This window comes from Temnothorax curvispinosus, unplaced genomic scaffold (genome assembly GCF_003070985.1).
Source record: "Temnothorax curvispinosus isolate PA1 unplaced genomic scaffold, ASM307098v1 QBEX01011568.1, whole genome shotgun sequence".
In the NCBI taxonomy this organism is placed as follows: domain Eukaryota; kingdom Metazoa; phylum Arthropoda; class Insecta; order Hymenoptera; family Formicidae; genus Temnothorax; species Temnothorax curvispinosus.
The window spans coordinates 29,731-43,739 of record NW_020221348.1 but is presented as its reverse complement, the minus strand read 5'-3'; the positions used below and the strand labels follow the sequence as shown (position 1 = coordinate 43,739).

At 41.3% G+C, this 14,009-nt stretch overlaps 1 protein-coding gene across 3 annotated transcripts in view; it reads left to right on the top strand.

The window, feature by feature from the left end:
- LOC112461667 (telomerase-binding protein EST1A) overlaps positions 1 to 7,439 on the top strand; it is an 86,379-nt gene extending 78,940 nt beyond the window's left edge. For 2 of the 3 annotated variants that reach the window (XM_025026998.1, XM_025026997.1), the window contains exons 26-28: positions 693 to 913; positions 2,085 to 2,166; positions 2,540 to 7,439. In XM_025026998.1, coding sequence (XP_024882766.1) covers positions 693 to 913; positions 2,085 to 2,166; positions 2,540 to 2,676 — 440 coding nt within the window. In that variant the 3' untranslated portion in view covers positions 2,677 to 7,439. The remainder of the gene's footprint in view (positions 1 to 692; positions 914 to 2,084; positions 2,167 to 2,539) is intronic. The other variant, XM_025026999.1, reaches the window with a different exon arrangement.
- The last annotated feature ends 6,570 nt before the right edge of the window (positions 7,440 to 14,009 follow it).

Sequence of the window (14,009 nt, the reverse complement as noted above, 5' to 3'; positions counted from 1 at the left end):
GGGCGAGTGGCTTTTGAACGCAGCTATGATGGTCCTTTGCTTTAACAGCACACGTCGCCATCCCGTTTTCCTCAATCTCGGCCATGAAGGCGAGATCGATCCTGCCGAGTGAATATGTTCGCGTAGACGTAGACCAACATAAAGTGGTAGTCACAGACACGATTTTTCTTTTCGTTGGATTTTGTTCGAGAGAGAGATCTTAATCCGAGTTATTTGTATCTGTGCAACTGTGTAAAGAATTTCGGAGAAGATACAAATAATCTTTCAATGAATCAGTCTGCGTTTAGATCATCGATAAATTGTAGGAATGAAATTGAGAGGATTTATTATACCTACTTATTTATTTCTATATCTTTTATATTTTATAAAATTTTACCATTTTGAACATAAATGTAAATTTTATATTTTTATGTATAATAATGAAGCATTATGACTAATTGAGCAGCGTGTAGAACCGGTGTTATATGAATTACAATCACGTATTTTATAATTGTAAATCAATTTTTTTACGCGTAATTCTTTTTCTTCTCTTCTACAAGGATTAAATTTTCAAGATCCATGCATTTTTCATCATAACTCATTCAACAGCGATTGATCTTGATTCTTTTGTAGTCTCGCGAGACATGCGCGTGACTTTCGATACAGCCCTTTCGCACGTGCTTAACGAGCGGAAATATTTTTTGTTGTTGCAGTACTAAGTGAACTCGAAGGTCTAGCTCGAGGCGCCGATGCGAGAGATTGTCCTCCAGCGTCGAAAGCGGCTCTAAATCCTGAGCATTTGGCGCGAGTTGCCGAGAATGCCAAGGCGGCACTGGCCTTCGCGAGAAGCCGAAATCCGGCGATCCGGTGCTTAACCACGAGGGGCACCGTTCTCACATCCAGCACTTTTACGGTCGAGGAAAATTGCGACAAGGTAAGTAAGAGGCTGGACAAACCTCTCGACAATTCGATACGCTTACATTCTTAAGTAACTGTATTCGGTCTGCTGAGGTATTTAAAAGGCAAATTTGCATCGATCGTTGACCGCGGCTAGATGTAGGACTTCCATTGAATAGTCCTTTACTTCTTTTACCCTTTTTTTCCTCTAACAATCTTGGAAAATTCTCCAAAGCTATTTTGAGCTATTTGGAGAGGAAATTAATGCGCACAATTTTCCTCTTCTTCGTCATGCATTTTTCCTTTAGCCCAAGAAAAATTGATTATTTATATTTTATTATTACTTTTGAATCTAGTATCTCGTCGTCGTTAATTCCAACTGTCACATCGGTATGTTTTACATTTTATTAAGCAAATGATGCGATTTTGAGTATCAATGGCGATTACAAAATCCGTTCTGACAATCGATTTGAATATGTAAATTATTATGGGGGTCGTTATTTTCATTGCGACTTTATATCTAAACGCCTGCGGCGCGCAACGACAAGCGACACGATAAAGCGAATCGATTGTGACATTCAGTCGATAGGATTCCAACAGTACACGCAGAAAGTAACCACGGTACAGTACAAACCAGTCGCACCGAAGACCAATGGTAGCGAAGAAAGGTAGGCACTCCGGACACGGTGTTCATTGAAGCGCGAATGTTATAATAACGAGCCGGAGAACACCCACGTGGTGTACGTTCAAAGTATTTTCTGCAGCATTTGCGGCTTGTGCCTGATTATTTTTGGTACTAAAGCCCCTTGCACAATGCCAGGCAACAGGCAATAGGAACAGGGAATAGAAATCAGAAATCATGTATAAATGCAGAATAAACAGTGACACAGGCAATAGACACAGAGTTTCCGTCACGTTGGAAATTCTGTGCCTATTGCCTATTGCCAACCAATCATAGCATTTGAATTTTTTAGGTTGTAATTAATGATTTTTTGGTTATTTCCTGTTCCTATTGCCTGTTGCCTGGCATTGTGCAAGGGGCTTAACATAATTTTCGATCTCCGATCGAATCGGAGACTCAATTTTGATGACAATTTCTGCCCTGAATTCGGAAGTTCGGTTCTCTTTTTAGCTATTTGTCGCTATTAAAACGTAATTATTTACTCGAGTTTATCGGTATATTCGGAATTTCAAACGTCTTGTTCTAGGATGGATTGACACGGAACGACGATAGAATATTAACTACGTGCCTCAGTCTCTGCAGAATTAACAAGGATCAAGCAAGCGCAGGTAGGTACCATAAAGTTTACGTCAGATCGCGTTAAAATATTTGTTGCATAGTTCCAATCATTATTCTTGTCTTCACATAATTAATTGGATCATATATTCGATGTTAAATTTTTTATAGAAGAAAGTGTTTTTTTTCGTCTGTACTGAAGTCTAAATTTATCTCTAGAAGAATACTCTCTCCTAGATTTATTAAAGGATATCTAAGAGGAAACTTCTTTTTTCTTCTAACTTTGCCGAAGAATATCTAGAGGCGGTATTTCGCTAGTTTAAATTTATCAAAGACTTTCGGGACAAGAATATAAATGAGTTAGTAGCAGGAGGTCCTTAAGCTCAATAAAAAGAAATGGGGAAATCCCGGCTTTTGCCTTAACAGAGGAGGGACAGCCGAGGCGTTTGAGACGGGAGGTGGTTCTGCTGACGGAGGACCGGAACCTCAGGGTGAAGGCTCTGGCCAGGGACGTGCCCGTGAGAGAAGTTCCCGATTTCATGCAATGGGCTGGACTCGGCTGAGGCGATATGACGTGATTGCGACGAAATTCCGATTCTCACTTGACGAGAAATCTCCCGTGTTCCTGCCGCGCGAGCCCGACCAAACGTCAAACGAGACCAAACGCAACGGGAAAGAAGTAGACAAAGAAAAAGAAGGTTCGTCAATTGCCGACGGATCTTCGTCGCGGATCTTCTTCGCGGCCGATCGACCGTCGACTGGTGCGCAAACGACACGTTATCGCGCATAAGTCTGTCGCAGGTTGGGTATTCAGATTGTGTCTCTCCCGACGGTATTCTTTTTTTTTCTAAATTCTTTTTAATCCTATTACGGAGAAACCGCGAAGTGCGGTAAGCAGGAGCAAGTTTTACGGAAGAAAAAGCAAAGCGCGCGCGGTCGCGTAAAATTGCGAATGAAGTACGGTACGAATGATGGGGAAAGAAACAGGCTCGGAAGCCTGTCGCTCGCCGTTTCGCTTGTCGGAAACGCGAGCTATTCGAAGGCTCCTCGTGAATGAGCGTGACACTACCTACCTACCTTGGTACCCCTAACTGTTCCGTGTATCTCGAACGTGCAGAGATAAAAATCCCGAAGAGAGAGCCTTTTCACACGGGGAACGTGTAACGGGCGGTCCGAAAGACATGTTGAATCCAGGACGTTCACAGAGAGCCATGGCATACAGTACACCAGATGTAAAATCGAGGGACAACCGACGGAGACGTGAATGTTTCGAAGAAAAAGCGAAGAAAACGATGAAAATAGAGCTTTACTGTCTTGAAGTGCTATCACTGTTTGTAGATTGTTTTTATCAATAATAGCCGTCTATTGCGGCTTGGATAACCATTTTATATAATTTTGTTTGCCGTCATTTACATTTGTTCGTGTGAGACGTTATTAAAAAAAATTTTATATCGTATGTACGGCGTGTGTGGGTTTGAGATGATGTGACGATGATGCGTTCGCGTCATCGTTTCGCTAGCAATCACGAAACGTGTCTTTTTTATCGTTCCGCCGTAAGTCCACCGTGACATTTTCCACGAGGCGATTCTCCCCTCGTTTTCTTACCGTTGAAGTCATTAACATTATTACCTTTAAGTTGTCAAGTGAATTATTAACGGCGATTCGTCTCCAATGAATGACTGTGCTTCGTCGGGGATATCGACAAGATCGAAAACGACAAGCGATGTGACGTGATCGTTGATCGCGCATTCGCTCGTCGCCGATTGATGATTTTATCCTCGAGGAATATTAGGAACGATCAAGAATCGCTTACTTTCGAAAATCAATCTCAATTCTTTTGTGTAAAAACGATCAAATACGCCAGTATACACTGCAAATTCAAGTCTGTTATTTTAGCTAAAGCTCTTCTTGCTGTTTTAAAACACATTTAACATGTATTAACTTTTAATTTAATACGATTAAACCTGTTAAATGACGTAATTTAACGTATAAAAAACATGTAAAAAAAAGCTTCAGTCTAAAGTGTGACTCTTAGGCGTTTATGCGTGTAAGAACAAGACTTAGATTTGCGGTGTAAAAATTATATTTGGTTTTTATTACACATATCAATAGTTTCAAGCAAGGTTGATTGTTTATATTATAATTTCAAACAAAATTGCTGGTGTTTGTCGTCGAGAATATATTTTGCGGATTAATCCTTGATTTTTGAAATTCCTTTTTCGATCGTTTTTAAGCAAACGTACGTCATAGTCGAGATGCGTATCTCTCCTTATTGCTTACGAGTACTCGCTTGTATAGCATATACACATATATATTGACATCTACATAGTTCACCGGCTTAAGACTAGAAATTAACGTAAGGAAACGAAGCGGATTTTATTCCATGAGGTGCACGATTGTACAACCATGGTGTTCTTTATAATATCAAAGATTAGCTTTTACCGATAAGCGAAGAATAAATGTATCCTGCAGGTGTTGGCACGATCGCTGTTATAAACATTCCGTGTCGGAATCACGTTGACACGAGATTTTTCATCGACTTCGATCTAGCGATGTCACTTTGCCTGGCTTCGCCGTTACGGAAGGGCAATTGAGACCACGATTGCGAGTGCGAAGTAAGATTCGCAAAATAGTTCGCGCGACGTGGAATCGAAGAGGGAATATTGCTTCATTCTCATGACAAATTGTCGAAAGCGCGAACGCAACTTGCGCGCCAATGTTGGTGTTTTCTTCGCGTTTTTTAATATTGCTCGGTTTTACCAGATACGTATACGAGTTTATCTTTCGGGAGAAAGTTTACCTTTCGGAAGCACACAGTGGTCGAGGCATGCGCGCGACCAGCAAGGAACTGCGGGACCGATGATCGATTAGCGAACACGATGTCCTATTTTTCGACAGAGATAAGATAGTTACTTAATGCTCCTTAGTGTATTAAAGAGTGTGTATGCGCGCGCGTTGGTATGTGTGTATGCGTGTGTATGGGAGAGAGGGGGGATAAATAGAGAAAGAGAAAGAGAGAATGACAATTAGATTAGCGAAGGAGGACAGTCAGTGGAAAGGGAAAAAACGCTCGACGTACTAAAGACCGTACGCTACAATAAATCTCGATGCTGTCCGAAGTCTCGTCGGAATTCCTGCGAATTAAATCGAATCGGTAAGTAGAAGAAGTGCCCACCCACTGCACCGCCCGGGCAGAATCCTTTTGTTACACCGTGATGTTCCGCTTGACAAACCACGCCGTTCGGGCAGAAGAAAGTCTCGGTCGTGTAAGGTTGTCTGTTCAGCGGTATTTTAAGGGCGCGTAAGAAGCCCGTAAGAATATTAAAATATCTCTACCGGTCTGTCGTGGGAAAATATCTTCTTTCTATTGAAAACAAATATATGTCTGTACAAGGATTATATTGCTATACTTACGGATTTAAGTATATTTCTACGAGAAAGATACGATCGCACGAATTCCCGAGTAGGATCCCGTAAATTTGCTTTTTGCGAAACGCGGTGAGGTTTTATTTAAGTATACGTACTTCTTAATGTCGCTGTAAGAAGACGGTGAAGTAGCATTCGTCAACGATACTTCACAAGATCCAAGATCGGCACGTTGAGAGGACGGAGGAAGAGAAAATAGAGGAAAAGAGAGAGAGAGAGAGAGAGAGAAACGCGGGTTTCGCTCCTGTGAACTTGTTCATATCTCTCGTCCTTCCAGCGTGTCCGTTTACTTTAACGTTTTTTTCTTTTTCCTCCCCCTGTCACCTTCTTCCTCCCCTCCCCCTCGTCGCCGTTTTTAGCTCAATTTTTTATTCGAACCTCCACTGCGAGAGAAAGTGCGGCGTATTGATGGAGTTTGACGAAGCCCACTCGAAGCACCGACGATGTACACTGTCATTGTGTTTCACTAATTTCTAAGTATAGCCTTTCATAGCCTTTTTAATGTACGCGTCCGGTCGCCATAAGCGGCCGATAATTAATTCGATGGCAGACGTTCGAGATGTAAGAGTGCGATGGATGGGCGAGCGAAATCGATTGCGCGAATGCGCCTTGCAATCGCGAATACAATAATAGAAATTATCGAGAAACGCTTGTTTTCTTAAACCGACAGACATATACGGGAGACATATTTTTAACGATTAAAATGACGAATCATGAAGAATTACAGTTAGAGGACAATATCTTAAAGTGTCCCAAGTTCTATAAAGTTTATTAAACAAAAACTTTGATTTAAAAGTGGTTTGTTATTCAGAGACTGAATTATTTTATTACATTTAAAGAAAAGGAATAGTAGTATTGATTAATCATTGGAAAATAACAAAAGAGCGAATAAAATATTGATTGATAAAATTCGAACAATTATTTTGCCGAAAACGCAGTTCGCGTACGATTGGTTTTAGAGAAAAGTGTTTAGCGATAATTTTTACAACACTTAGCTTAGTACGGGATAACAATCAGGGTACCTATAGTTTGCAATTGTACTCCGGGCATATCACACACATAGTATATTTACAATATCATCGCAATAGTTCTCCTCTGCAATAGTCATAGTGGTGCAATAGACACTCTACTCACGAATAAGCCACCTCGATAAGACTATCCGTCCCCGAGCATCATAATCCATTTTCATTGTTTCGATGTAATATATCTTCACTTCACTCACTCCGGTCTTTCAACTTCGAAATTGCATATATGTCGATCCTGCGAGTAATCGCCGGCTGTTCCAATCGGCTTACACGCGATCGAATTCATGTTAGCCCGTGCTTAATAGAAAGAGAGAAAGAAAGAGAGAGAGAGAGAGAAAGAGAGAGAGAAGTTGCCTGAAAAATCTAGGTAGACGTTTGACGTAAGATAGACGTCGTGATTTTTAGAATCGATTTATCTCGGACGTGGACAAGCGAGAAATGCCGCGGTACGTTCTCTCAAAAAACGTCCTCCGCTTCCGAGATAACTCTCACACCGTAAGTGTACCTATATCCACATTGTATATATAGGTATATATAATTATATATAATTAAATATACATTTATATATAATTATACATATATAAATACACCCACCCGATTTTATGCTAGATTCTCGCAATATCTCTGATAAATCTATGTACGTATATTATTATGTGACGAAACGAAAAGAACGCGATTCATTTGTATTTCGTCTGAGGAGAAGATATGACGACGACGACGACGATGATGGTGATGACAAAACTATAAGGATGATGCTATTACGAAAGCAGAAGTTTTAGGCTAATCGTTTATTATATATTATGAGAAATGTCGCTACACTAATAGTGTTACCACTTTGAATATTCAATAAAAAGTTGAGACTAGCGTTACTACATTATGTACCTTATTATAATTATTACAATTATATGATATTTAGTATATAATACTCTCTACTGTTTATTAGAACGAAATTCTCACAATTTATGTTAAACTTGCTTTACATATTCTGTATTGCATTTTTAGCAAAATAGTCGTTAATTACCAGACTCGATTATCACCAAATATCTCTTCCTTACTTTATCCTTTCTTTAATTTTCACAGATTTAAATTTAATGAACGTTACAAGTGTCTCCGATATATTTAATTATAGGTAGAGACATGCTCGTTATTAATACTACATCAGCTAATGTATTAATAATAGGCGATTTATTCAACTCGACAGGATGCAACGTATAATTTTTGTCAGGCCATTACGACTGTGAAGAGTGTGAAGTCGGAGTCCGGGGCGTCAGGTTTTTCTAGATTAAACCTGTCTTGCGTACTCTTTACCTAGTTCGCGAGATTTAGGCTCGCGAGGCACGCGGCGGGGATTCTCGTCGTATGATAGAGTCGTTGACACGCTCGACCTCGTTATATCTTCATCGTCGAAGGTCCGCGCGCGGCACGGTATTTCTTAGGCGCACGACTAAGGTCGCCCGAGTCATCTCGAATACTACTCTTTTTCTTACGCGAGGTGTGTGCACTTGTGCAGGCAGGTACGTTTTTCACGATAAAGCCACGTACGAGCGACAACGGGCACCGTTATAGCATCTCCACAGCGGTACATACTTGTCACGATCGACGAATTCCAATATTCATTATCGACATCACGATTTCGTTTCAAGTGCAAGTCTTATATACGTCACTAATTATCCGGTTTTATCACGGACTATATTTTTCCCTGTTATTGGACTAATAGACGTTTTTATCGCAGTTATTATTTATTTTGTAATCTAAAACAGATAAAAAGCCACTGCTTTAAAAAAATGGTTGTTATTATATCTTTTTTTTTTGCTTATCTTCTCAGCGGCTTGATAAACTTGGCAAAAGGATTGATAGCAAAAAAAAATAGTTACAAGAAAATTATCGGTGATTATTAATTCCTCTAAAGATTAAACAAATTGGAAACGTAAGAAATTGAGAGAGTAAATGGCGCAAGCAGTGATCTCTTTAAAATTTTTTTATAAAAATATTTAAATAAATATATGAGCGTATTGCATTTCACGTATGTACTTAAATTTTGACGTCTGGAATATTTATTTGCTTGATTGCTTTTAAAGTATGTCGGTATGTGATTTTACTCGAGAATTCGATGGACAAGCTTCGGAATGTCTTAGCGATCAGTGGCGGACAGTACGTTTCCGGTCGAGCACAGTCAACAGACGCAGCGGGAGAAGCGTTCTCCGTCCGTGAGAGAGTCCGGCAAGATCTGGCTATTTTTACCCAGTCAACCTTGAACTTGCTGCCGCCGCCATCGCCGCTCCTGCTGCTGCTGCTGCTGTTGCTGTTGCTGCAGTGATCTGATCACCAATAAAGAGACTTATCTAATTCTGAGAAAGGCGATCGTCTGTTGCGACTAAGGGTATAGGTACTCACGTTGCATATCCGTCGACGCCCGACCGTACCACGAAAGCGTAACGTAGACTTAACAACTTATCGGGAGGCACACATGTCGGAGGAGGCTGCGAACCATTTAGCACTTCATATTGTGCGACTTCTATTTAATGATTATTTTCTTATCCTCTACATATGATATATCTAAGAATTATGATATAAAACAGTCAAATTTTTAATCTAGACATTTTATTGTATTTATATTTTATCTACGAATCGCTTCTTTGTTACAATGTAATATTACCGGATGTTTTAAGCATTCTTCTTATTTGCTAGTTTTTAAAATGTTGACAGATTTAAATTTAACAAAGATTTTTACAAGTATCCGATATTTAATTATAGATGGAAACATTTCGAACTTCTAATATGTGTAAGTTTAATAAAACTATGTGTAAATAAAAGCGCGCTTGAGCGAGAAAGAAGGAGCACAAGGCGGCCAACGCGAGAGTTATGCAGTAGCGGCCGCGAGATAACGTAAACTCGCTATCTGATCGAACAATGCATCTTCGCGATACGCGCACTGGCGAACGGGGTGACCCGCATACCGAGTTACCTCGTCCTCCGGTCGGGCTGATGCACCAAGGATGAGCTTGCGCCGCTGCATCTTGGTGTTGTCGATCGTCGATACCATAGCTCGGAGATTTCTTCTGTTGAGAAGCGATATGCGAATACCGTGCATCAGAGTCACCCGTGTATCCTCTGCGGTCGCGCGTGGATTCCATAATAAATTTAAAATCATTTTTGCGGAGAGTTTTGCGGGAGACAAGATCTATCTCGTAATTCTTCAAGTTTTGAAAACCATCTCGATAGTAAAGATTTGAATAAAATTAAAAAAAAAATGTTTAATACGGAATGACTTATTCATTTCTATTTGCAAACTAAGAAATTTTCAAGTTTAAGACTAGACTGAGTGCATTCGTAAATGCTTCCAAAATTTTAAATTGACATAAAAAAAGCAGAGTTAATTAATTAGCAGTCGCTTTGGCTCGCACATATTTTCCTCTGAGCTTTGTCACGAATCGCCGCGTTCCACTTCGCTCGGAGGATCATTATCGATTCTTTTGTTGATATTAAGAGGAACATTCGTTTGCGCTGATTCTTTGAGGGTATACAGAATTAAACGACTCCAAATGGTCGGCGAACAATTTGGCGAGCGATCCGAACGAGCGCCGACGATGGCTACCGGTCGGTCGTTGCTGCGGCGCGGCGGCCAGGACGGCATTGCGTTTATGCGAGAAGCACGTAATCGCATTCACAACAGCCCGCACTTGTCTGACGGGAGTATAAAACCAGCGGGAGAATACAGAGGGAAGAGGCCGCCGTCGCGCCGCGCTGCCATATGGCGGCATAAAGATTCGCTCGCTCGCTCGGCGCATCTGAAATCTAACCGCCGCGACCGGTTCGCGTTTTCGTTCTCGAAGTTTAGAAGCTGAAGAGGAGGAAGCCGAGCAAATCGGGGTCTCGCGGTCCCACAATCGCCTCGCACACCGGATCCTGACACGCGCGAGGAAACGCGCATATGTTGCTTTGCTCCCCGGAGTCTCCGCGGCGCGGTGATGCTGCGAGCCACGTTGCGCGCCAGGAGCCCCCGCTGTTTCCTGGTAGCGATTAACATCATCGTGCGTTCCCCAACTTGTCTCCTTCCGCGAACGGACCGCACTTCTCCCGCGCGTGTACTTTTCATACGCGCGCTGCAGAGAAGCGCGCGTATTAACTCTTTCCCTCGTCGCGCGGATGCAAGTCTGGGGGCGGGAACCCTTTTTCTTTTCGCGCTGCTTAACAACGTTTCGGCGAACGATTCGAGGTTGTACCGCGACGAGACGAGACGAGCGAGACCGGCGCAAGTTCAAGTTCACGGGGTCGTTGCACGTGTGGTAGGCAGGCACCGCGCTCTCACTCGTCCGCGTGTGGGTGTATCTACGTACGTGGGGCCTCGATCGGGGCCGGTAGTGTGTTCCCGCGAAGTCAGCTGGCCGTGAGCCAGAATGCCGCGGCGACTGGATGACTCTCGATCGCGCCGGGTGGGCTCCGTGGGCATCCACTTCGACTTAGACGTAACTTCTTTTATCGCGCCGAACGCGGGGATAATCGTACATCGTCAATTTCGGTGAGCGCGATCTCGAGACTCGCTTGAGTTTGTTTCCTTCGAGAATGCATACTTCATAAATTTATGCTGTTTTAATCATCAATTTGACATTGCTTTCCGTAAGATACATAAATGTGCTCTTATCTTATTGATATTATTATTAATATATTTTATGATTTTATTTAAAACGTTATATATAGATATATTTTTTATTTTTTCCGATATGTATTGTCCAAAATTAGGATTAATATTTTTTTGAATTGAAATATTACGTATTTATATTTTCTTGAAAATTTTAATAATTTTTTATTAATAATTTTATTTCCTTAAAGTTTTATCTAATCTAATTTTATCTTATTCTAATTTATTGTGAATCCAGTATTGTGAATCCATATTTTACATAGAGAGTTTGAAAAAGAGATTTTAACGAAGTAATGTAACATAGTTTTTAAATCGATAAAGATATGCGCGTATATACGTTAATTATTCTTACCTGAGAAATGACGCAATAATGACTTTTGAGGTTCCTGTTGAATTTACGTAACTGTACATGACGTAATTTTTTAGTAAAAATGATTCATCGTTACGTGTTTAATCGTGCGATTAAATTGTCATCGTTTCTCCCTTCGAGCCGCAAATTCCGTTTCCGAACTCTTATGCAATGTTTGCGGATGCAGGTATAGGCCTCGAGGAGCGAGTTCAGGCGATGTTCCTCGCCTTTCACGCGCAGTTCACTCGTGAATGCATGCGTTCTCTGCATTCATCGGAGCGCTTCTGGGCTCGTCTGGGTTACGAAATGCGGTAATCGCGCTCTTGCCCTTACTAGTTCTTACCCCGGCGACAAAAAGCCCGTTCCCCCTCAAGGAATAACGTTACATAGTATTCTCAAAGTCGGATCTTTCCATAATAGTCCCACAATTTATTACTCTGATAATGTTACATTTAAAAATTTATTATATTCTTATTTTTATAAACAAATATTTTAAATGTATGCTAAAAGTACTCTTTTCTCGCAGAAAATATCGGCTACTTCTGTTACTACTAATTCGATTTTTATTATTTAATAAGATAATAGAAAATAAAGAACCTCTCTCCGATATTTTTATAGCTAATTTAAGTCCATACATTTTTTCTATCGTCTAGAGTATAAGTATATATATAAGTATAGAGTAAACACCATGTTCCGGCGTTAAATAACTTAATTTAAGCGATGAGAGATCCCCCAACAATCCTCCTCCGGTTGCGCAAGCGAGAGGCTCCCTCGTAAACGCAGCAGCAGGTTGATCAGCGACCAGCATCATCGCGATAGCGCGGGGCACGGATAAGGTATCTTATACGGTAATAAAAGCGCGAGCCGATCTGGCGTTAACATCGTCGGACGAACAAACGCGCGACGTAGCGCCTCCTCGCACTCGCGAAAGCCATGTTATACCACCACCTACCCACTGCTCTCCTCCGCGGCCGCTTCGGCCGGTACGTTGTGTACGTCATGCACCGCGTGTCAAGCCTCAAAGCCAACTACCTTCACGCGACCGGGGGGTCAAAGCAGGACCACACAGCCGTGGCCGTAACTCAGACCTATTATATTTCGCAGTCTGTTGCACTCTCCGCATTTCCTTTTCCTTTTTCGCCGTCCTCCCCTTTCGCCGTCCCGACAACCCCGATACTACCTTTTCACGAAGCGACGCGACGACGCGCTCATTCAGGCCCTTGCACCGTCGGCACGATGTGTAATAGCGATCCAAAGCACTGACCGAGGCACTCGATAGCCACAATTGTGGCTGGATCGCGGAATGAGTGCCTAAGTGTCGCAATTACCTGATTTGCAATTTTAATATTTAACTTAACGCAAATTATAGTATAATTGTGAACTATTCAAATACTGAAAATCGTGAGTGAGCGCTCAATCGCTATAATGTAACACGGCCGCTTCTATTTTTTTCCCTCTATAGACACTTAGGAGTGAGGTCGATATAGAAAGGGATGAAAAAAAAGTAAAAGCAAAGGAAATATTATCGATTTTTGTATTGTTTTTCGTTTGCATCGAGAAATTTTATTGCATCCGAGGAGAGATAAAAAGGCACATCGACAAATGTCCCGATCAATTCAAAGGAATCGCATAATGCCGGGCATAGGACCGGCTCGACCTCGTCGCTAGGATACTCGTCCGCGGTGATCTTTATCTATGTAGGAAGTCATCCACTCGTTTTTCCTCGTCCTCGTCCGCGCAAGCAGATCCAATCTCGCGCCGTGTGTTAGGTAATGCGCTTTCCGACCGCTAAATGCACATCGTCGTGGCCATTGACTTCTTCCCTTTTGCCCAAGCGCTTTACGTTAGGCGACTTTGTTGTTACCTGCTGCACTGAAAGCCGCCGCAGCCGCGCAATATGCCGTATTGCGTTAGCGGGTTGCTTCTTCGTTTCCCTTTCGTCAAAACGACTGAGCGACCAGAATCTCCGCCGCGCCGCCGTAGCGAGCCATAACGAGACGTGTATAGCAAAAGTAAATGAAAAGCCTGAAAAGCCATAGATTTCCGTAAAGACAAGTTTATCAGTTTTTCTTTCTTTACTGCAATATAACAGGAATAAGTTTCTATCAAAGCTTTATTTTTTATATTAATCTAATCGTTAAATTAAATTAGTAATTTATTTAGTTTGGTGTATATATTTAAACCCGATTAAATTTAATATAAAATAATGACGAAGGTTTATTATTATTCGCAATTGATTTAATATGTTTTGGATTTTATAATTTATTTTCGTTAAATATAATAAATAGTAAATAGCAGTAAAAAGAATATATATAACTTGCGTAGTAATTTAGTTGTAAATGCGAATCTGGCGTGTATCCTAAAATACTCAATGTAACTTATCCTCCTTTTATCGGGAGGAAGCAGGTGCGAAAAGTCATGGTTTTTTTTGGCCGCTAGAAAGAGGTCGAGAATTCG